The 24530-nt window shown below is 45.7% G+C and overlaps 1 protein-coding gene across 1 annotated transcript in view; it reads left to right on the forward strand.

The window, feature by feature from the left end:
* The first annotated feature begins 11798 nt into the window (after window positions 1-11798).
* Window positions 11799-24530, forward strand: part of CLN6 (ceroid-lipofuscinosis, neuronal 6, late infantile, variant) — a 19185-nt gene continuing 6453 nt past the window's right edge. The window contains exons 1-2 of the mRNA XM_006866556.1: window positions 11799-11884; window positions 21534-21648. Of these exons, the coding sequence (XP_006866618.1) occupies window positions 11799-11884; window positions 21534-21648 (201 nt within the window). The remainder of the gene's footprint in view (window positions 11885-21533; window positions 21649-24530) is intronic.

Here is a 24530-nt window from a genome sequence, read left to right on the forward strand (position 1 = left end):
ATACATGGCATAAAGACACAATCAAATATAACTAAAACCATAAAAACAGCAGAGGACAAAATAGACAACTGGGACCTCCTAAAAACAATACACTATGTCCATCAAAAGATTTCAGCAAAAAGTAACAAGAAAACCCACAGACTTGGAACATTGTTGGCAGTGACATATCAGACAAGGGACTTACTTTCTAAAGTTTATAGAACATTTCAACTCCATCAACAAGAAGACAACACAATTAAAAATGGCAAAGGACATGAACAGGACATTTCTAAAGAAGACACTCAGGCAGCCAACAAACATGAAAAAATGCTCAAGATCATTAGCCATTAGCAAATCAAAACAACTATGAGATATTATCATTTTACCCCAACATTGATAACAAAGTTCAAAAAACCAGAAAGCAACAAATATTGGCAAGGATGTGGAGAGAATGGGACCCTGCTGGTGGGACTGTAAAATAGTGTGACCATTGTGGAAAACAGTATGAGGCTTTCTGGAAAAGTCGGAAACAGAAATACTGTATGACCCAGCAATCCCTCTACTTGGTATATATTTTCAAGAAATGAGATTCATGACATAATAGACATATGTACACCCACGTTCATTGTGGCATTATTTACAATATCAAAAAGATGGAGACAGCCTAAATGCCTATCAACAGAAGAATGGTTAAACAAACTGTGGTACATACACACAATGGAATACTATGCAATAGCTGAAGAATAATTATGACTCTGTGAAACTCACAACATGGATGATCCTGGAGGACATTATGCTGAGTAAAATTAGTAAGTCACAAAAGTACAAATATTGTGAGACCCCTGTTCTAAAAGGTAAGAAAAGCTTTGCTTTCTAAAAGAAATATTCTGTGACTGTTACCAGGGAGGGGATATTATTCACTGGGTAGAGGGTGGCCATATGTTAGCTTGAGTGATGAGGAAGGAAATATACAACAAAAGGGAGGTTGGAAGAGGAAAGATGAAGGTAGTGGGAGACACAGGGAGGAATGCAAGAGTTAAAGTGAATAGAGGTAAATACGGTTGACTGATGGGACATGGAAGGGATTGCATCACTGTAATGTTACGAAGTGTATGATTTGTTGAAAGTGGGACTAATGATCTGTTCTGTAAACCTTCACTCAATTCACTTTAAAAAGTTTAAAGAGAAGAAAAAAAGAATGTTCCTACCATTCAGGAAAGGCGAGTGAGAATGGTTGTACAATGTGAAGAATGTAATCAATATGATTGAATAGTGCATGGAGATATTGTTGAATTGGTGTATCTTCTTCTATGTATCGTCTCAACATCCTCAAATAAAAATTTTAAGTTCCTACCAGCTTTATTTATAATATCAACAAGCTAGAAATAGTCCAACGCACATTTCCTTCACATGGTACATGAAAAAACAAACTCTGATAGACACATCTAGACAACAGAATACCATGAAGTAATAAAAAGGCCTAAACTCTTGATACATACAATATGAATGAATCTCAAAAGAATTATACAAATTTAAGGAAAAAAAATGGTTACTGGTAATTATTAATAATACTATGAAATATACTATGTAAAGGAACCCAGACACAAAAAGCGGATGATTCCATATCTAAGAAATTCAACAGGCAAAACTATAATCACAGCAAGATCTGTAGTTGTCAGGAACTGGGAGGAGTGGAAGTGGAATGAAGGGCTTATTGAGGTGATGGAATTATTCTGTATTTTGACTTTGGAGTCCTGGTGTGGCGCTGTAGGTTAATGTGCTGGACTGCAAGACTGGTTTGAACCGCAAGGTCAGCGGTTCAAGCTCACCAGCTGCTCCTTGGAAACCCTATATAGGGTTGCTATTAGTCTGAATCGACTCAACAACACTTGACAACAACTACAACATACAATTATTTAATTTTTAGTACAATTTGAGGAGTTTTGACAAATACATATTCTAATGTAACATCACCAAAGTCATGTTGTTGTTGTTAAGTGCTGGTGGGTTTGAACTATCGACCTTGCAATTAGCAGTCCAGTGCTTACCCTAACAGCGCCACACTAGGAATTGTATGAGGGTAAGTAAAAAAGTGTACAGGGTCGCTATGAGTCGGAACTGACTCCATGACACACCACCACAACAACAACAAAGTAAAAAAGTATTGCTACTAGGGTTCTAGTTCATCCATGCATAGGTTTATTCCAAGAAAAGCATGTTTAAACATGTCTCTGTGGTCCGTGGATGGTTACAGACAAGTTCTCTCAGTAATACATGTATGTAACTCTCATTAGGGTGCCTTCAAAAATAAGGTAGAATCAAAACAGTGGCTTCTGAGGGGATCTGCCAGGCCAGTTAAGTTAAAGGAAGAGAGGTCGGCTCAGAAGGTTATAGTGACTATTTTTGGGGATTCCACAGCTGGTAAAGTTGATAGGTTTTCTTGAAGGACACAGGACGATCACAGGGACAGATTAGGAAGAAATTTTAAGAAAATTGAAAAGTGCACTGATGAAGAAATGCCAGAAGAGTTGCACTGAGGAGTGCTTTTCCATTATGACCATACACCTGTGAACTTAACAAGGGTAGCAAGGGATGACCTATCAGAATTTTGTTCAGAAACCTTAATCTCATTCAACTTCCAGTCCTGATCTTGCCTTTTCAGATTTCATTTTGTTCTCCAAACTCAAAGACCATTTAAAAGGAACTCTATTTGATTCCTTCAAGGGTGCCAAAACTGCCATTTTGACGTGGTATAAATCAAAGAGCATGAATCTTCAAGGAAGGGCTGGAGAGATGGAAACACTGTCTTCAGACGTGGATACGCCTATATGGAGGATTGTCAAGAATCAACAGTTTTGTATTTTAATATTTTTGTTTAGTAAAAGCCAAAACCAAACCCGCAGCCACTAATTCAATTCTGACTCATAGGACCCTAGAGGACAGAGGAGGGCTGCTCCATCAAGATTGGCATGATTTTGGAGCAATGATTTTTACTTACCCTTGAATGTGCTTAATATATTAAATGTATCAAATATGTGGAAATAATCGGATAATCTCCTTGATATCCCATGAGGGTAAAGTTTTACTTAAAATAATACAGAAACGGCTACAAGCATACATTGACAGAGAACTTTCAGAGGTTCAAGCCAGACTCAGAAGAGGCCGTGGAATGAGGGATATCATTGCTGATGTCCAATGGATCTTGGCTGAAAGCAGAGAATATCAGAAAGACATTTACCTGTGCTTTATTGACTATGCAAAGGCTTTCGATTGTGTGGATCATGACAAGCTATGGACAACATTGCAAAGTATCAGTATTCCTGGACACTTAATTGTGCTCATAAGGAATCTGTATATGGATCAAGAGGCAGTTGTTTGAATAGAACATGGGAACACCAATGGTTTACAATTAAAAAAGGTGTTCAACAAGGTTGTAGTCTTTCACCGTACTTATTCAACCTGTATGCTGAGCAAATAATACGAGAAGTTGGGTTATATGAAGAAAAATGTGGCATCAGGATTGGAGGAAGACTCATTAACAACCTGCAATATGCAGATGATACAACCTTGCTTGCTGAAAGTGAAGAAGACTTAAAAAATATTTACTGGTGAAAATCGAAGAGAACAGCCTTCGGTATAGATTGCATCTCAATGTAAAGAAAACAAAAATCCTCACCACTGGACCAATCAACAACATTCTTATCAAGGGAGAAAAGATTGAAGTTGTCAAGGACTGCATTCTTCTTGGATCAACTATCAACACTCGCAGAAGCAGCAGTCAAAAAATCAAACGACGTATTGCATTAGGCAAATCTGCTGCACAAGACCTTTTTAAAATGTTGAAGAGCAAAGCTGTCAGCTTGAGGACTAAGGTGCACCTGACCCAAGCCATGGTATTTTCAATAACCTCATATGCATGTGAAAGCTGGACAGTGAATAAGGAAGACTGTAGAAGAATTGATGCTTTTGAGTTATAGTGTTGGAAGAGAGTATTGAAAGTGCCATGGGCTCCCAAAAGAACCAATAGATCTGTGTTGGAAGAAGTGCAATCAGAGTGCTCCTTGGAGGCCAGGATGGCCAAACTTTGTCTCTCATACATTGGACATATTGTCAGAAGTGACCAGTCACTGGAGAAGGATATCATGTTTGATAAGGTGGAGGGTCAGAGAAAAAGAGGAAGACCCCCAACGAAATGGATTGGCCAAGTGGCAGCATCGATGGACTCAAGTGTGGTAACAGCAGTGAGGTTGGCCCAGGATTTGGCAGTGTTTCGTTCTGCTGTACATAAGGTTGCTATGAGTCGGTACCGACTCAATGACACCTCACAACAACAACAACAACAACATGGCCATGGGGAAATCTTCCTCAAGCCTTCTACAGAGGCAGATTCTAATGAGTGCACGCTCCAGAGGTAGGCAGCTTGGGTCTATCTCCAACGACCCTATAGATAAGCTGTGTGCCGCAGGCTGCCAATTCAGCCGCTCAGTGCTTAAATTTCTTCATCTGTAAATGGGACAATTTCCTACCTTAGGGCTGTTTTGAGGATTAAATAATATACATAAAGCACTGAGGGCTGTCGCTAGCATACAAAAATTGTGCAACAAATATTAGTTGTTAAGCATGAAAGAAATGGAGGACTTTGGGACAGTGGCAGGCCCCAAGATTTCTCAGCATCTCCCAGCTCTTGGCAGCAGATGAGGAGACAGGGCTGGCTGAGAGCTGTGCAACTCTGGGCTGTAATGTTACCAATTGCTGTGGAGGCAATTCCGACTCCCGACACACAGATTAAATAAGGGTGGTTATTCAACAAGAAGAGCCCTGGTGGCACTGTAGGATAAGCACTGGAATGCTAACCAAAAGGTCGGCAGTTGAAAATCACCAGCCGCTCCTTGGAAACTGTATACCAGGTCACTCTGAGTTGGAACCTACTTGACAACACTTAACTTTAATAAGAAAGTATACAACCCTGACACACACCTTTCCTGAATTTAAACCACGCAGCATTCCCTTGTTCCGTTCCAGTGACTGCATGTTGGGCTATAGGTTCTGCATGAACACAACTTACTGTTGTAGAGTTCTCATTCTCCGCAATGTTACTCATAGTTTGTTATGATCTGCACAATCGAATGGCTTTGCTTACAAGTCAAAGCACCACAGGTAGGCATTGTTCTGCTAGTCTCTGCTTTCAGCCATGATCTATCTGACATCAGCGATGATATCCATCTTCCATGTCCTCTGGAGGGAATTTCTGGCCCTTCTCTGTTGATGCACTGGTGCAACCATCTTATACACAGATGCAGAAAGGAGAGGAAGCTTCCACTAACAGGTGAGGAGAGTACAAAATCTCCTACTTTAGAGCTTTTGTTCACACATGCAAGGCCAAGACAATGGAATGGTTCCTTCCCTTCTCCCTAGACTGTCTGGTTAGAGAGGGAACAGCCATGTTTGTCCACAACCCAGACTCACTGATTGGTGCTGGGTTATCACCTGATTCAGGCTGGGCCAATCAGAACTCTCTATGGGAATTTAGCATTAGGCCCTGGGAAGTTCAGCCTCATTCAGCTTATTCTCTTAGATGCAAGGGAGGTCAAGTTAGGGCTGAGCCATTTGCTGCCATGTTTCCCAGGAAGCAGGGAAAGCCAATAGGTAGGGAAAGAGAAGGATGTGTCACCTTGTGGAATGTTCACCTGTGGTTCACCTTGTGGAATGACCACCTGTGTTTCACCTTGTGCAATGACATGGATCAGAAACATAATTGGAAAGGAATGATGTTCTGGGTTCTTCTCTGTTCTGGAAGCCCAGCTGCATCTTTATTTCTAGATTTTTTAGGATACCTCTGTATGCTAGTAACATAAAATCCTCTTCTTTCTTTTTTTGGTCAGTCTATCCCCAGAAGTTTCTAGTCATCCCAATCGCAAGAATCTTAATTAATAGACAGACCTATAAGGTGAACACAGAGCTCTAGTGGCACAGTGGGTTAAGCTGATCACAGAAAGAACTGCAGTTCAAGTCCACAACAAATCCGCAGGAGACTGCTCTGCAGTCTGCTATAAAGATTTACAGCTCAGGAAACCTGTGGAGAAGTTCTAGTCAGTCCTGACAGGTCACTATGAGTCAGAATCAACTCCATGCCAGTGGATTTGGTTTGGATGAGGTGAACGATCAAATTTGAGATCGAACAGGCATTGCTCCGGGATACAGCTCAGAGGCAGGAAGAGAAAGGACAGGAGACATGGAAACGAAGGGAGGAGTGGGGGTGGTGGCAGTGTGCTGTCACATTGTGGGGATTGCAATCCTGTTGCATGAAAAAAAAAATTGGATCTTCAAACTTTAACCCAAATTGTAATTTTTTTTAAAAAAGCTTAATGAAAGCAATTTGAGGCAAAAACCTTCTTTTCTTTCTTTTTCCACAATGAGACCTCTAGTCACCCTCTCAGTATCCTTGAAGGTGACTTCAGCTTTGGAAAAGGGTGTCTTACAGTTTCCACTGCCTTGTATAGCCTCTCACTCTCCCTTCAGTGTACTAGCCCCTGGGGATCAGCCCTCATGTGGCTTTCTCACCAGGCAGGACCCTTGGTCAGGCCTCCCTGACTGCCACTGTCCCAGCAGAAGTGACCCTTTACCTTTCCCCATTTCTGCTTTGTCCTCTGAGGTCCCTGCTTCTGAGTTCAGGTGTCCGTGGATCACACCTCCCAGGTGATGGCTGTAGTCCAACAGGGGTCCCTAAGACTTTCTGGAGTCAGGTCAGTGAGGGGAGATGTTTGGGGAATAGAAAAACTTCAAAAGTTATATAAGTGATTTTCTAGAAAGAGCACTGCATTAGGCAAGCAGAGACTAGATTCTGATTCTGGCTTTGCTTCTGATTCAATGTGCTACTCTGTTTTTTTGCTTCTTTTTTTTTTCTAGCTGCAGAATGAGGGAATTGGATGAAGACAAAGGCTTCCAGACAGCACTAGGAAGATGCTTCTGAATAGCTTTAGAAACCACAGACCGAGTAGAGATGGTTCCCGGGACCCTGGTTTTCTGCATTCAGAGTAGTCCCACTTGTATCTGTTTGTACACTGAGAATTCCTGTAAGATATTGTCTTAGCCCCGGCAGAAGGATAGACACTGTTGTTGTTGTTGTTATTTGCCGTGGAGTCGATTCCGACTCATAGCGACCCTGTACAGGGTTTCCAAGGCTGTAAATCTTTACAGGAGCAGAAAGCCTCATCTTTCTCCTGCGAAACAGCTGGTAGTTTCGAACTGCTGACCTTGAGGTTCGCAGCCCGATTCATAACCACTATGCTACCAGAGCTCCTTGCATATACATTAATAATATTAAAAACCAATTACTGTCAAGTCAATTCAGACTCATGGAAACCCCATGTATATCCGAGTAGAGGTCTGCTTCATAGGGAGTTTTTTTGGAAGTAGCTCACCAGGCCTTTCTTCTGAGGTGCTTCTGGGTGGACTTCAACCTTCAACCTTATGTTAGTAGCCAGACTTTGGCATCATTCAGGGACTCCACTACTCTATTAAGGAATTCAATCCCAGGATAAAGGAGAATGAGGCAGAGGGAAATGCGAGATAGAGAGCACAAGAGTGCACTGCTGAGCTGGCTACCACTTGGTTCCAAGCAATGGTTAGATCTCATAGGATCTTCTTTAAAGAGGCTGGGTGAGATGCTGAAACTCAGGATAGGCCATCCAGGAAGAGGCAGAGAGAAAAAATGATCTACCAAATCAGTGTCTTGCTGATCAGAGGTTCACCTTGTGGAATGTCCAACACTCCTGCACTTCCGAAGCCAGAGATGTCACGGGGTGGGGACAGGGGGAGGGGATGAGGCAAGGCTTTGTTCACTGTGCTGTGTTTCCAGGGCACCTAGACTGCAACAGGTGACAAGGACCAGAAAGGCAGGTGTGGCTGAGAGGACTGTGTGGTGCACTAAAAGAGTTTGATACAGCTGTACAAGGGGGCCTCAAAAAATTCATGGGAAAATCCCATTATCTTTTCATTCCATTTTTCCATGAAATTTTTGAAGTTCACTCATATAATTGAAAATGAGTGAGAAGGAAAGTTGAAATCACTGAACTGGATAACTCCAGTGGACCTTCTCCTCTCAGACATTCCTTGATACCGTTCACTGAGATTGCTGCTCAGAAAGCAGAGGCCATTTGCCCTTCTGGTGGTTAAGGACCATGTCCCCAGAGAGTTGCAAACCAGATCCTGGAAAATATGTACTCCTTAGTGCTCCAAGAGTTGGTATCAACTTTGCTCTACTGCCCATGTAAATTTCCATGAAATTTCAGAGCTAATGAAGACGGTATTTTAAAGAGTCCTAAGGGGATGGGAAGGAGTCCTGATGTGGCGCTGTGGGTTAATGCACCAGACTGCAAAGCCATTTGAACTGCAAGCTCGGTGGTTCAAGCTCACCAGCTGCTCCTCAAAAACCCCTATACAGTGTTGCTATGGGTGGGAATCAACTCACCAGCACTTAACAACAACAATGGGATGGGAGAGAGTGGATAATCCCACCAAGCTGGGGGAGTTTCCATCTTGTTCATTTGGGGAGGTCTGGCCCACCTGCCAGCCTGGACACCCCTCCACTCAGGGGTCAGCTGTTGGCTCCAGGCAGAAGGCAGATTTGCTGGTATTTACAGGATAGGAGGATTAAATGGTCCATAAAAGCTCCCGCCACACAATCTTCTGATGGCTGGAAACCCACCCCTGAATGTGATTAAATCCATGATTACCTGACTGGCACTCCAGCCCCTTCCTCTGGCATGCAGCAAGCTTGCAAAACCTGCAGAGAGAGAGAGAGAGATTGGGGTCAGAGTTGTTGTTAAGTGCTGTAGAGTCGATTCTGACCCATAGTGACCCTGTATAGGGTTTCCAAGGAGCCACTGGTGAGCTTGAACCACCAACCTTGCAGTTCAAATGACTTTGCAGTCTGACGCATTAGCCAATAGCGCCACACCAGGACTCCTGGGGTCAGAGTGGGAAGCCTCAATTCTTCTTCTCTGGTTTATATGTAAATCAAGCTGTAGATCAGATTCACGGAGATTAAACCCGGATTCCACGCTGAGTACTGTTGCTAGCTGACCTTGGTCACGCTATTTCAGCTCAGGGCCTTGGTTTTTACAACTGTAAAATAGGGACATGACCAACTCTGTCTCTGGCATGTTGTTGTTGTGTGCCACTGAGTCGGTTCTAACCCATAGCAACCCTGTATAGGGTTTCCAAGGAGCGGCTGGTGGGTTTGAACCACCCAACTTTAAATTCAAACCGACTATGCGTTCCAGCGCATTATCCTGTAGTACCAAACCAGGATCAGCTCTGCCTGAAGCATGTTGTTGTTGGTAAATGATGTCAAGTCGGTTCCAACACATAGCGACCCTGTATAGAGTTTCTGAGCAGTGACTGGTGAACTTGATCTACCAACCTTGCAGTTCAACTCGACCTTGTAGTCCAGTGCATTAACCCGCAGTGCCACACCAGGACTCTGGTGTAGTTGTGTGCCGTGGAGTCGGTTCTGACTCAGAGCAACCCTGCATAGGGTTTCTGAGGCTGTAAATGTTTACGGGAGCAGAAAGCCTCATCTTTCTGCCGTGGAACAGCTGGTGTAGTGAGGATCGAATGAGACAAAGGAAGCTATTAAGCAAAAGTGCCCTTCAGACTGAGGTGTGACCTATGTCTGAGCTGCTGGAGACCAGGATGGGACTGATGGAAAATGGCCCCAGGATCTAGGCAAGCTCAGTCTCCCACAGCTGTGAAAGGGCATGCTGGTTCTGAATGAAAAGGAAAAGGAATAAGCCCGACAAAATCTCCCAAGAGAAAAAGACAGAAAAGAAAATAGAACGGAATAGGCATAGCTCAAACCCCTCCCACTGTGAAGGGGAAACCAAGGTCCAGAGAGTATTGTAAATAATCAGCTGCCAAAATCTGGGTCTGTGCTAAGCAGTTGAGGTGTATTACCTCATGTAATCATCACATTTAATCAATGAAATCCATTCAGTTTAACAGATGCAACAAACTTCTGGTTACAGATGAGTAACGCAGTTTGAGGGCTGGAGACCCTTCCCCCAGAGTCACAACTAGTTAGCAGTGGTGCCAGATCTGAAACCCAACTCAGTCTTTGCTCCTCTCCTCTCTGGTTCCTGTTGTCTGTCACCTACATTACTGTGGCTCCGAAGTCCATCGGCCCAGCTCCCAAGGTCTCACTTGAGCTTCAGACTCATGGGTCCAACAGCCTTCCTGATCAGTCTTAAGGTTAATGTGTCCAAAGTTGAGTATTTCCCACTTCCCAGGGGGCTCCACCACCAGCCACCCTGCTGTGTACGGTCAACAGCCTGGACTCCACTCTCATTTAATACCGAATTAGTGCCCGGGTTCCCCTCATCTAATTCTTCCCTTCGTATTGCCACTAGACAACTGCTTTCCACATGCTTCATCGAGTCTCCAATCCTGCCTCCCATCCACCCTCCACACTGTGCAGATGGACCTAAACTACGAATGCAAAATATGATCCTTCTACTTCCTTGCTCTGGTAGCGTAGTGGTTACGAGTCGGGCTGCTAACCTCAAGATCAGCAGTTCGAAACTACCATCCGTTCCGCGGGAGAAAGATGAGGCTTTTTGCTCCCGTAAAGGTTTACAGTCTCGGAAATCCCATACAGGGTCGCTATGGGTCGGAACGGACTCCACGGCACACTACCACTTCTTTGCCCTAAACCCTTTAGCTGCTTCATCAATGTTCTCAGGATTAAGGCCCTCCAGCACCTGCACCTCTCCCAAGTCAACTCTTGTTGCTCTCCCTCCTAATACGCTCACTGCGCTTCTTCTCTTCCTCCGTACCTCAGTGCGGTTGTGGAGCCTCCATGCTGGCTGGTCCCTCTGCCGGGAATACTCTTCCTCATTTGGGGTGTTTGCATGACGGATGCCTGATGTCCGTCTTCCAAGGGACTCTTCTGCACCCACTCCCTCCACGTGTCTGCTCGCACATACTCTGAACCTTTCTCCTTACACAGTTTATCAAGAGCACCTCCCCCACACCCCATCTTCAAGATCTGTTGTTGGGTGCCCTGGTGGCGCTGTGAGTTAGGCCATGGGCTGCTAACCGCAAGGTCGACAGTTCAAATCTACTAGCGGCTCCTCAGGATAAAGATGAGACTCTGTTCCCATTAAGATTTAGAGTCTGGGGAACCCTATATTGGGTCGCTATGAGTCGGAATTAACTCTAGCAGTGGGCTGGGTTTGATTGTTGGGTGCCGTTGAGTCAATTCAGTTCCAGCTCTTGATGATTTCACATAACAAAGTAGATCTGCCCTGTAGCACATCTCCAGGTCTCTGCCTCAAAACGGCTGGGTTGGTTCGAACTGACAAGTTTCCAGCTAGAAGTTAAATGCTTAACTCTTTATGTACCAGAGCTTCTTGGAAACTCTACTAACCCTCAGCCACTAAGCAACCCTATTTGGGTTTCTAAGGCTGTATAGATTATGAAAATCTTAGCCTAGACAAATTTTCGCGGATCACCCCAAAACGTGTACCTCAGAAACGCCCCGCCCCCAAATACTCGCATGTGTTGCGCGCGCAAGCTCTCGTACCCTTCCGCCGTCCGGGCCGCAATCGCCCCTCCTCCCTTCGCCCTGCCTCCCTCCGATTGCCACGCCCCTTCCCGGGCCGTGCCCTGGGCCTGGCCGGAGCCTCTCGGGGCGGGGCGTTCTGCTGCCGGCCCGCCCCGCGCTTCGTATTTGTAGTCCCGGCCACGGGCAGGCGGAACCCGTCTCTGCCTCGGAAAAACTGGGCCTAGGGCCCAGCCAGGTGGAGAGCGGGGCAACCATGGAAGCAGCGGCGCGGAGGCGGCAGCACCCGGGCGCAGCGGGAGCCCCGGGCGCGCAGTCGGGCGCCTACTTCCTGCAGACTAGGTGGGCGCGGGACGCCGGGGGAGGGGCCAGCGCCTGGGAACGCGTCCCCCCACGTGACTGGGCCAGGGCCTCCTCTGGGACCATCCTGTGCGGCTGGGCCCCGGGTGGAGCGGGACCCGGGCTGGGCCAGGTCGGTCTTTCCTGCCCTGATCGCCCACTCACCTGTGCCCAATCTGGGTTCCGTTCTGGCCTGGATTCCCTGGTGAGCTCTGCCTTTCCATCAGGATACATACACTGAATCATAATCAAGATCATCGAGACCCCCGGTGATTCTTATAGATTCTTATAGATCCTCAGGTGATGGGCCGCCCACAGAGAGGTAGAATTTGGGGTGGGCGAATGCGTGCCCAGAGGACAATTTAGCTTACCCAGGCCCCTAACAGATCTGTGAACTCCGGGTGCCACCACCAAGTCTCGGGGTCCCTCCCGCCCTGAATGAAACTGAAATTCTACTGTTCATCAGTAGGCTCTATTCCTGCGCAGAGGGAGCCCAAGAAGGTGGGAATGTAAAGAAAGAGACGGTGGAGAAGGGTGGCTCTCGCCTTCCCTCCCCTCCCCCCAGAAGCAATGAAAAACGACGTTTCTCTCATAATTCCTTTTCTAGCCTCTCACCAAGAGGAAGAAGTTACTTTAGTTGGAAGGGGACGGGGCTGAACAAGAGACACTTAAACTTTCCCTCTCTTTTGTTTCCATCTCATGCATCCAGCATCTCAGGTGTGGCACTTCTAATCTTGCAGGGGCTGGGAGGGACAGTCCTTGAAGGCTTCCTGGAGGAAATTGCACTTGAGGGAAGAAAAGCTGTTGCAGCTCAGGAGAACTTCTGGGGAAGGTGAAGAGTTGTGGTGGTCCTGGAACTTTGTGGGTTTAAAGGAAAGTGGCTCCGACTGATTGTCTATAACGGCGGCAGGCTGGGTCTAGAGCGAGGCCCCAGTAGCTCATTAAAGGATGCAGTTTTTATTGCTAGAGCACTGAAGAGCCATGGAAGGTGTCTGATCACTGGTGTGCTTAGTGCCGGGAGCTCTAGTGATGCAGTGATTACTCAGCTGCTCACCAAAAGTTGGTGGTTCAAACCCACCCATGAGAAAGATTGGCAGTCTGCTTCTATAAAGATTTACAGCCTTGGGCACCCCTCTGTCCTGTCGGATTACTCTGAACTGGAATGACTGATAGGTTTGGTTTCTTTTGGTGCTTAGAGCCAGTTTTAAGAGGTTTGTGATTTGGGATGAAGTGAGGTGTCTGAGAGGCTACGCTGAGGGTAGCTTGTTCTGCTACTGAGGGAAATGTGGACCTAAGGACTGTGTCCTATTTTCTTTTTCCCTTGAGACAATTTGCTGAGTATATACTGTGTACTGGAGTCCTGATGTGGCCCTATTAGATAAGTGCTGGACTGCTAATCGCAAGGTCAGCAATTCAAACCAACCAGTTGCTCCTCTGAAACCCTATGCAGGGTTTCTAAGACTTAGAACCAACTTGATACCACTTAACAACGAAACAATATACAATATATTTTGGTGCAGCACAATAGGATAAAGTGCTGGACTGCTAACTTAAAGTTAGTGGTTCATACCCACCAGCTGCTCCTTCGAAAATGATTCCACGGCACTTAACAACAGACAATAAATCATTTGAGTCTTACCTCCCCTATGAGGTCTTTTCCTGAGGAGGAAGCTGGCTCAGATGAGCTACGGAGACTGCCTAGGACAAGTCTCACCTCAGACTGTGCTACAGCACTTGCCCTGTGGCCTTCTGTCTCTTCCAAGGAGGCCCCAGCCTACTTGCCAACTCTTTTCTAACAGGGAGCCTCTGATGAAGCGACTTGTCTGCTCTGCATCCTCATCAAGTTGGGAGTCTGCCCTGAACTGTGGCACCCTGATTAGAACAGGCTGTGGTGATCAGATATGGTCACCACTTTGTCTCATGCACATGGGGCTTCCTTGTTCTTCATCTTCCTCAGTCTTCACAGCCCCCCCCCTCCCCCCCCCAGTGAGCTGCCAGGTAATACTTCCACTGTCCAGATGAGGGAACAGAGGCCCACAAACATTCTGATGTGCTAGCAAGATACACTCCGGGGTTCTGACATCTGGTGTCTGTTCTTGTTACTCCATCTTGGCTGCCAGCAAATGATGTCCCTCTTTGCTTTTTCATGAGCTCCCCACCAGCCAGTGTGTCTTCCAGGAAGGGGAAATGGTGTGAGGGGCTATCTCCCAGGATGTTTCTGCTCCTCCCCCAGTGGGTGTTTCTGGGCCCATCCCCCGTATCATTGCTGCTCAACATTGGGGCGAATCATCTTGCTTGTATTTCCTCACTACATCTGTGCTTTGTGTACATTCCCTTAATGACAGGGCACTCGAGACCTCGCGAGCTTCCAGATGCTCTGTCAGACAGTTTCTCATACTATAATTAATGTTGTTAAGTGCTGTCAGGTCCGTTCTGGCTTATAGTGACCCTCTGCCATCCTCACAAGTGTTAATCTGTGAGCCCATTGCTGCTGTCCATGTGTCAGTCCATCTTGTTTGGGGGGTTTTCCTCCTTTTCGCTGACCCTCCCCTTTTCCATGCATGATGTCCTTGCCTGGAAACATCCCTTGTGATAATACGGTCACAGTATACAAGAGAGAAAGTCTCCGCAGCCTCACTTCTGAGGAACATTTTGGCGATATTTCTAAGATTTGTTGCTTTTTCAATATTCTTCTCCAGCACCACAATTCAAATGCATCAGTTCTTTTCTGGTCTTCCTTATTCATCATCCAGCTTTCACATGAGATGAGGAAGTTGAAAATACCATGGCTTGGGTCAGACGCATCTTCATCCTCAAAATGGTATCTTTATTCTTGAGCACTTTAAAGAGGTTTTTGCAGCAGATATGCCTAATGTCATATGTTTTTTGGTTTCTTGACTGGCTGCTTCAGTGAGCATTGATAGTGCATACAAGTAAATGGAAGTCTCTGACAACTTCAGTCTTTTCTCCATTGATCATGATGTTATTTATTGGGCCAATTATGAGGCCTTCTGTTTTCTTTACATGGAGGTGGAATTCATACTGCAGGCTGTAGTCTTTGATCTTCATCAGTAAGTATTTTAATTCCTCTTCACTTTCAGTAAGTAAAGCTGTGTCACCTGCTTCGCGCAGGTTGTTAATGACTGTTCCTTCAATCCAGCCACCATGCTCTTCTGCATAGAATCCAGTTTCTTGGATTATTTGCTCAGCATATAGATTGAATGAGTCTGATGAAAGGGATACAACCTTGACCCACTTTTTTGCTGATCTTAAACCATTCAGTATCCCCTTGTTCTATTCAAATGATTGCCCCTTGGTCTGTTTACAGGTTCCTCATGAGCACAATTAAGTGGTCTGGACTACCCCTTCTTCACAATGTTATTCATAGTTTGTTATGATCTACACAGCTGAATGCCTTTGCATAGTCAGTAAAACACAAGTAAACATCCTTGTCGTATAAGTTCTATCTGACATCAAACACGATGTTCCTCGGTGCGCATCCTCTTCAGAATTCGGCTTGAATTTCTGGCAGCTCCCTGTTGGTATACTACTGCAATCCTTTTTTACGTATCTTCAGTGAAATTTTACTACATGTGATATTAAAGGTACTGATCAATGATTTCCACATCCATTGGGTTACCTTTCTTTGGAATGGACACAAATAGCGATCTTTTCTAATTGGTTGGCTGGGTAAGCTGCCTTCCAAATTTCGTGACATAGACATGTGTGTGCCTCCAGTGCTGTATCAGTTGGTTAAAACATTTCAGTTTGTATTTAGACAAAGCCTGAAGGCTGGTTTTTCACCAGTGCCTTCAGTGCATTGTAATACATTGTAAGTAATACCTGCTCATGGTTCACTCAAATCACACAGAAGCCATAGAGTAAAAAGCAACCGCCCTCTGCCCTCATTGTTGTTGGTAAGTGCCATCAAATCCGTTCTGATTCATAACAATCCTATACAGAGTTTCCAAGGAGTAACTGGTGCATTTGAACCACCAGCCTTGTGGTTCACTGTCCAGTTTTGATCCTACAGTGCGGCACCAGCTGTTCATATGTTGAAATAATAGGCTTATAATAATGGAGCTCTGGTAGCGTAGTGGTAATGAGTCGGGCTGCTAACCTCAAGGTCAGCAGTTCGAAACTACCAGCCGTTCCGTGGGAGAAAGATGAGGCTTTCTGCTGCAGTAAAGATTTACAGCCTCGGAAACCTTCTACAGGGTCGCCATGCGTTGGAACTGACACCATGGTACATAACCACCACCCTATAGAGTCCTGGTGCGGCACTATGTTATAAGCACTGGACCACAAGATTGGGTTGCTATGAATTAGAACTGAGTTGATGGCATTTAACAACAACAGTGTGTAGTGGAGTTCTGTTGAGCTACTAACTCAAGGTCAGTAGTTAGAATCTACTCAGTAGGAAAAAGATGAGGCTTTCTGTTCCCATAAAGATTTACAGTCTCGGAAACCCTACACAGGGCCTCTGTGAGTTGGAACTGACTCAATGGCACACAACCACCACCAGGCTTAGAATAATAACCAACACCATATAGTGCTTTTGATCTCTTTATTTATATTAACTCATCTCAACCCTCGAGGCAAGATCCATAGTCCCCATTCTACAGATGAAGACACTGAGACCCAAGAAGATTAAATAGTTGCTCGAGCTCTGATTAGCAACAGAGGTGCGACATAAACCCAGGCAGTCTAGAGAGTCCATGGTCCTGAATGCTACACTCAGCTACTATTTCAGAGTTTATGTGACCTACTGACTTCCTGCTGTAATTTGCCTCATTTATGCCTCCCCCAGGAGCCCTGCCTGGGTTTAAGCACTCACTGCTAACTGAAGGGGTCAGCTTGAAGCCATCAGCCACTCCTCAGGAGAAAGATGTGGCACTTTGCTTCTGTAACGGTGCACAGCCTTGGCAACCTGTGGGCGGTTCTGCTCCGCTCTGTGAGCTGAAATTCATTTAACAATAGCAGGCTTGGTTTTGGATATCTCCTCCACCTTGCCAAGACGGGTGTGTTTTTTTAACACCATTTTTAGTTTATTTGTTGATTATTAGTGTCCTAAACTGCTATAACAAACAGCGTGGCTTAAAAGAACAGAAATTTCTTGTCTTAAAGTTCTAGAAGCTAGGAGTTGGAATTCAGGATGTGAGCAGGGCCATGCTATCTCTGTCTGCTATAGGAGAATACCCTTCCGTGTCCTTTCTGGTCACCCAGGCATTCCCTGACTTGTAGATCTACCCTCACATGGCTAACGTCCCCGTTTCTCTCTCTGTATCTTTATAGGACACCTCTCCAATTGGACTAGGACTCACTCTGTTCCCTATAATCTCATGTTAACTGATAACATCTTCAGATACCCTATTTCCAGAAACTGCCATCTTCACATACCAGGAATTAAAACTTCAACGTAAATTTTTCAGGTGTACAATTCAATCCGTAACAATGAACTTTTTTAACTTTAGAGGATGTACGTAAACCATTTTTTGGTCAGCTGCTATAGGCAGTATCTTTTGATTGCCTACTTTTGTTATTGTTGTTTAGTGCCGTTGAGTCGGTTCTGACCCATAGCGAACCTGTATAGGGTATCCAAAGAGCAGCTGGTAAACTTGAACTGCCAACCTTGCAGTTCAAACTGATTTTGCAGTCCAGCACATTTATCCACAGTGCCACACCAGGACTTCATACATTATTTGTTGTTGTTAAGTGCCATCGAGTTGGTTCTGACCCATAGCAACCATGTATATGGTTTCCAAGGAGCAGTTGGTGAGCTTGAATCGCTGACCTTGCAGTTCGAAGCAACTTTGCAGCCCAGTGCATTAAACCACAGCGCCACGCCAGGACTCTTCCCGTACCTTTAGACAGGTGGTATTAAAGCTCTACTCTTAACCTTTAGCTTTCTTCACCTTTTCCTCAGCTCCTGTTATCAGTATTTTTACTTTCAGGTTGTCAATGTTGATAATATTTTTCTGCTGTTCCATAACTATAATTGTCTTACATATTTTGTCTGTGGGTTGGTTCTAAGCATGGAAAACCATTGTACAATATTTACATTATTTGAAGGAGCCTTGGAGGCAGTGTGGTAAAACTATCAGCTGCTAACTGTGAAAGGTCAGCTGTTGCACTCTACCCGCTGTTCCATGGGCAAAAGATTAGGTAGTCTGAAGACTTAAACCTTGGAGGCCCTCTGAGCAGTTCTGTCTGTCCTGTATGGTCACTATGAGTCAGAATCAACTCGACAACTATTATTTTAGCCCTGCAAATCGAGTTCCTTAGAGAGCCAAGCTGTTTAATGATTACACTTGCTTTTGTTTTTCCTGGAGTTTCTCATTGCTTTTATTTTCTCTCTCTCTTTCATGATTTGTCTCCATTTCCTCATTTTTTAAATTCAAACTTTCCATCAAGTCAGTAGTTTATAGATGTTCTTTAAAAGGAATCAAAATCAGTCCTTCTGGTGTTCAGATATGGTGCTGTGGGTTAATGCGCTGGACAGCAAAGTTGGTTTGAACTGTAAGGTCAACGGTCAAGCTCACCAGTTGCTCCTCCTCAGAAACCCTCTACAGGGTTGCTATGGGTCTGAACCGACTCAGCACTTAACAACAACAGTATTCCCGTCCAGATTCTTGATGTGGCACTGTAGAATAAGCACTGGACTGGTAACCTCAAGGTTGGCGGTTCAAACCCACCAGCCTTCGGAACCCTAAACAGGGTCGCTATGAGTCAGAATGGACTCCACAGCACTTAACAACAGTGTTCCCATCAGTGGGTGGTTCCACTCCCCTAGGATAAGACCCCTTCCTTTTCTGCCAGGCAAGCCTGCAGATGCCGCTCACTGCCTCAAATGCCTGAGTGCCATCAGCTCCCCCATGTGGTAGGCTTGTAGAGCTGTGAGGAGAGAAAAGCAACCTGTCTCAGCTTTCACTGTTGTTCTCAGCGGTGTGTGGAGTCAGAAATGTGGGACAGGCTGGAGGTTGCTCATCCCCAGGTCAGGACAGGGCTGGAGAAGAAAATGCCTTTCCCCTCCCTGACTTGTCTCCCAGAGTCAGGGTCTTAGTAGAAGAAAACCAGTCAGATGCTGATAAATCTTGATTCCCAAGCTAAATATCTGCCCTTTGCTTGCCTTTTTCCCTGCCTTGCCCACCTAGACTGGACTAATGACAGAGACCCCTCCTAAGGTAAAGGAGGAAATCGTTACTGAGCATCTAACAGGTGGGCCTAGATCCTGCAGCTTCCAGGGACCCACTTCCAAGTGCCTCTCTAGGTCTTCAAAAGCCCTTGAATGAATTTAATTCCAAACATCCCACAGTGTGCCCATTTTGGGAGTTTCTAGACCGAAGGGGAGGGTTCTCCCCTTCTCCATCTAGGTCCTATGAGCCTGGACGTTATCATTGTCTGTTTTTTTGAGGACTTGCCCTAAAAATGGTCACTGTCTTAGTTCTCTATTGCTGCTGTAACAGAAATGCCACAGTGGGTGGCTTTAACAAACAGAAATGTTCAGGAGGCTGATGTCCAAGTTCATGGCACGAGCTTGGAGCAAGGTCCTCGTGTCCTTCCAGCATCTGCAGGCCCAGCATTCCGTGGAAATGCCCATATGACGTGGTATCATTCTGTCCCTGGATCTAGGTGCTTCCTTGTGCAGGGGCACCAGTGCCGCAGGACATATGCCTCTCCCTTCTTGACGGTAGTTGTTGTTAAGTGTCATCTAGTCATCTGTGACTCATAGTAGCCCTGTATAGAGTGTACAAGGAGCAGCTGCTGAGTTAGAACTACCAACCTTGTGGTTAGTAGTCCAGTGCTTATTGTAAAGCATCACACCAGGATCCCTCTTTCTCTTATTACTTCTCTTGCCTAAGATACAAGGTGTTGCAGACGGGCCCTGGGAAACTCCCTTACATTGGATCAGGTATTGCCACCCACCCTTCATCCTTTTTTATCACACCAGATCACATCCTGGGAATCATCCTATAAAGGCCACAGCACAGAATCATGGGTCAGACAAGCTGACAGATATTGTGTTGTTGTTCTTGTTGTTAAGTGCCATCAAGTTGGTTCCGACCCATAGCGACCCTATATAGGGTTTCCGAGGAGCAACTGGTGAGTTTGAACCTTGCAGTTCAAACAGCTTTGCAGTCTGGCACATTAACCCACAGCACCACACCAGGGCTCAATTCAACCCATGGCAGTCATTCATGGGAAGGGTCATGGTGGCCGCTCATCTCAGGCCCTGGAGAAGTCCTCATGGTTCTGACCATCCTGCCAGGTCCCTCTTTCTTCTCCCTCCAGTTAAGCCAGGCATGTCAACTCCATGCAGTGCCTTTCTGCACTTTGACCTCCACCCCTTGCTCCTGCTTTCTTGCTGCTTCTGCGTAGGTAAATGCACCCTGCCATACTTCAGGATTGCCTTCCTTCAGGCAGCCTTTGTGTACTGTTCTGGGCTACACTGACGTCTTTCTAACACAGGCCACTTGGTTTACGGTAACAACTGAAGCAGAATAGTGAGCTGTTACCAGCACAGGCTTTGAATGCAGGTAGACCTGGGCTTCAATTCTGTGTTGTCAGAACTCTTCAGTTGCAAGCGACAGAAATCCAGTATGAACTGCAACATCCTTAGCAACAGGAAGTGTATTGGCTCATGTGAGCAGCCACTGCCCTTGGAGAGGCTGGGAACTTGAACCCTGTCAGGGCCACTTCCATCCTGATTCTTTCCTCAAAGATGCTTGATTGTCCCCTGACTATTCCTTGAGATGGGATCCTTGGCCACAGGCTGCTCTGGGCTTACATCCCTAAAGCCAGCTCCAGTTAGAAGGGTCCCACTGGGCCAGCCTGCATCACAGACCCTCCCTGTGACCCAGATAGACAGAAGGAGTGGTCACTGCTAAATCACTTACCCATCTAAGCCTCCTCATCTTCAACTGTCAAATTAGCTGTTCCCAGATGGCAGACTGCTTTGTAGGAGGGACAGGCACCCAAATGTGTTGTCGGGGGCGTTCCATTTTTTGCCATATCTCTCATCAGCTTGTCCCTGCTGGCTTCTTTCTCTGTGGACAAGTTTTCTTCTTTTGATAACCAAGTCTCTATATGGAAGATCTCACTGGAGGGCTCTGATTGGTGTATCTGAGGTCACATGCCCATCCCATAAACACTGGGCACCATGGTATGATAGAACTTCACAGTACAAGCTCAGGGAACCTAAACCTTTAGGTCCAAATCCTCCTCCATGAGACCCTGGGCAAGTTACTCTTGGGCCTCAGTTTTTCTCACTTGTAAAATCAGTCATATTCTAACCTCATAGGGTTCTGTAAGGATTAAAAGTGGTAGCTGAGATTTTATATGGAGGGGACTAAAAACAGTGCCTGGACATAGTTAAGTGTCCAGCACAGTTAGCTGCTGTCATCTTCATCATGTTTTTACAGTTTTCAGCTGCATTGGTAGCCTTTGCTGCTTTTTTATTTTTCCCATCATCCCGTGGAGGAGAGTCCGACAATTCTTACATCCCTATTGGGCTATTTCTTCATGAAGCCCAAAGGGTCAGACCGTAGTATCTCCCGCAAGAATCCTTTTCCCCAGCCCTCTCTAGCTCATCCCTCGGGAAGGATTCCCATGGGAAGAAGAGAACTGACCTTCTGGTGTGCTTCCTTTCCAGACATGGCTCTGTCAAGGCTGATGAGGCTGCCCGCACGGCTCCCTTCCACCTTGACCTCTGGTTCTACTTCACTCTGCAGAACTGGCTTCTGGACTTTGGCCGCCCCATTGCCATGGTGAGTGTGAAGCTGTGGATGGAGACCCAAGCAGGAGTGAGGAGACTTCCAAATGAACAAAAAATAAAGCAGACCCACTGCTGTGGAGTCCGTCCCAACCCATAGCAACCCAGTAGGAAACTGTGGAACTGTTGCAGTGTTCCGAGACTGTCAGTCTTTGTGGGAACAGCCAGCTTATTTTCCTTCCATGGAGTGACTGGTGGGTTTGAACCACAGACCTTGTGGTCATCAGCCCAATACTTAACCATCTGCACCATCAGGGCGTCTCTGAGACTTCCTGTGACTTAAATTAGCTAAGTGACCTTAGGCAAGTCACTTCCCTTACCAACATGCAGATAAAATCTTTTTATCTAGGCAGGCCTAGATACTTTTGGGTATGCTAGCTCAATGACTTTGTGTTGGAGAGCTGGGGTATCGGGACAGTCCTATCACGTCCCGACCCTCATGGGAGACCCGAATAGCCCTATATGTCCAGATTATACTAAGGCCCCATGGTAAGCTGGTGAACCAGGTTTACCCAAACTGCTAAGACGGAATGTAGGCAAGGAAACAGAGTGTCCCCACTGGCCTTCCTCGTGGCCTTGGGATACTGTTTTTCTAAAGATGAAGGGTAGAGGCCACTGTGCATATTATAAATGATAATGAGACTCAGGTAATTTTTAGTGCCATCTCCTTCCTTTCAAGGCTACTTCTCATGCACAGTGATGACCTCCACCCAGACCCAAACCAAACCCACTGCCACCAAATCGATTCCAAGCTGTAGCAACCCGAGAGGATAGAGCAGAACGGCCCCATAGGGTTTCCCAGGCTGTCAGTCTTTACAGGAGCAGATATCTTGCCGTAGTTCTCTCCCACAGAGCAGCTGGTGGTTCGAACTGCTGACTTTTCAGTTAACTGCTGAGCACTGTTATCCACTGCACTCCCAACACTCCACAGAGACCCTCACAGAGGAGGTTAATACTGGAAGAATACCACTGTGCCTCACGTGATATCAGAATGAAAAAAGTTCATGCACAACCTTGCTAATTTTCGTGTGTGTGTGACAAAACTAACATTATCCAATGCTGAAATTGATACCTTGTACATACTAGTGATAATGCCAGTTAGCAAGCCCCTTTTGGAAACTGTTGTGCATGATAATAATTAGTGCCTAGCTTGGTAAGCACGCATACATTTTTACTGAATGAATGTTGTTGTTGTTGTTAAGTGCCATCGAATTGATTCCAACCCATAGTGACCCTGTGTAGGGTTTCCAAGGAGCGAATGGTGAGCTTGAACCACCGACCTGTGGTTCAAACCACTTTGCAGTCCGGCGCATTAGCCTGCAATGCCTGAGTGAAGAGCAGGTGGTAAAAATGGCAGCTAACATATTTTGACTAACTGTACTCTGAACTCTATGTATTCCAACTGGTTTAATTCTCACATCAGCCCTATAAAAGTCCCCATTGTAGCAATGGGGAAACCTGAGGATGAACTGGATAGATAGCTGTCTCAAGATCACATGATTAGCAAGCAGACGAGCCAGGATCTGAACCCAGGTGCTCTGGGTCCAGAATTCACCCACTTCCTGACAAGATTCAGGAGTCCTGGTGTGGCATAGTGGCTTAATGCTCCAGACTGCAAAGTCGTTTGAACCAGAAGGTCAGGGGTTCAAGCTCACCAGTCACTCCTCGGAAACCCTATACAGGGTCGCTATGGGTCGAAACCAACTTGACGGCACTTAACAACAACAGCTACAATATGTTCACCATCTTCCCTGAACCAGTGAGACTGTTGCAGATTCTGCCCAGAGGAAATAATTGGTTCGACAAGAATGTTCTGATATGCAAAGATGCCTATTGCTGTATTGATTATACTAGCCAACATTTGGAAGAGACGACAGTGTCCAGCAGTAGGGACTAGGGAAAGCAGTACTGCTGTGTCCACTACAGGGAATGGTACTTGGTTGTTAGGGATTGCAGAGAAACAGAGCAGCCTGGAAACATCTACAACTTTATGTTTGAGGAGGAAAAATGGTTTCTAAATGGCACAGTGTCGAGTAGGAGAAGAAGGCAGTATGGTAGATGCTGGTTTTCCTTGCTGCAGACTCTGTGTAATGTGGGCATGTTGTTTTTTACATGTAGGAAAAAGAAAAGGTACTGAGCCAGGAGTTGGGCCCCCTGGTCAGGCGCGCAGGTGACCTTGGACAAATCATTTCCCTTGGACTTCTCTCATCTGAACAAAGATTGTTCTGAGCCCACTTCTAGCCTGAAGGCCTCACATATTTGCAGCTGCCCATTAAACTCTGGGGTCTTCTGCTGGATAGATCACTTCCCCCTCTGACCCAGAGTTGCTGTGACCATCATAACCCTCAGAGGGGCTCCTTGGGAGAGCTTCCCTGGCTTGCCCAGCCAGGAAAGGGTTCTAACAGCCAGAGCAAATCAGTGCCAGGCTCATGTGTACACTGAAGCATTTCAGATGTACACGTGATATCTCCCAATTTGCCATAACCAAAAAGCAAAACAAGCTTTTATAAGTTATAAAAGTAATATACAAATCAGTTTATGCCCAAGTATACAAAAACAGGTGTGTTAGACCATCCCTACTCCATTCCTAGTTCTACCCCTGACAGGGCACATCTGTCCAGTCCTATTTATGTTCATACATACAGAGGGTTTTTCCTCCCTGAATTTTTTTTTTTCCTAACCAAAATGAATTTTTTGGTTCATACATACAGAGGGTTTTTCTCCCTGAATTTTTTTTTTTTCCTAAACAAAAATCCTCACCACTGGACCAATAAACAACATTGTTATCAATGGAGAAAAGATTGAAGTTGTCAAGGACTTCATTCTTCTTGGATCAACTATCAACACTCGCGGAAGTAGCAGTCAAGAGATCAGACG

This window comes from Chrysochloris asiatica, unplaced genomic scaffold (assembly GCF_000296735.1).
Source record: "Chrysochloris asiatica unplaced genomic scaffold, ChrAsi1.0 scaffold00092, whole genome shotgun sequence".
NCBI classification, from domain to species: Eukaryota; Metazoa; Chordata; class Mammalia; order Afrosoricida; family Chrysochloridae; genus Chrysochloris; species Chrysochloris asiatica.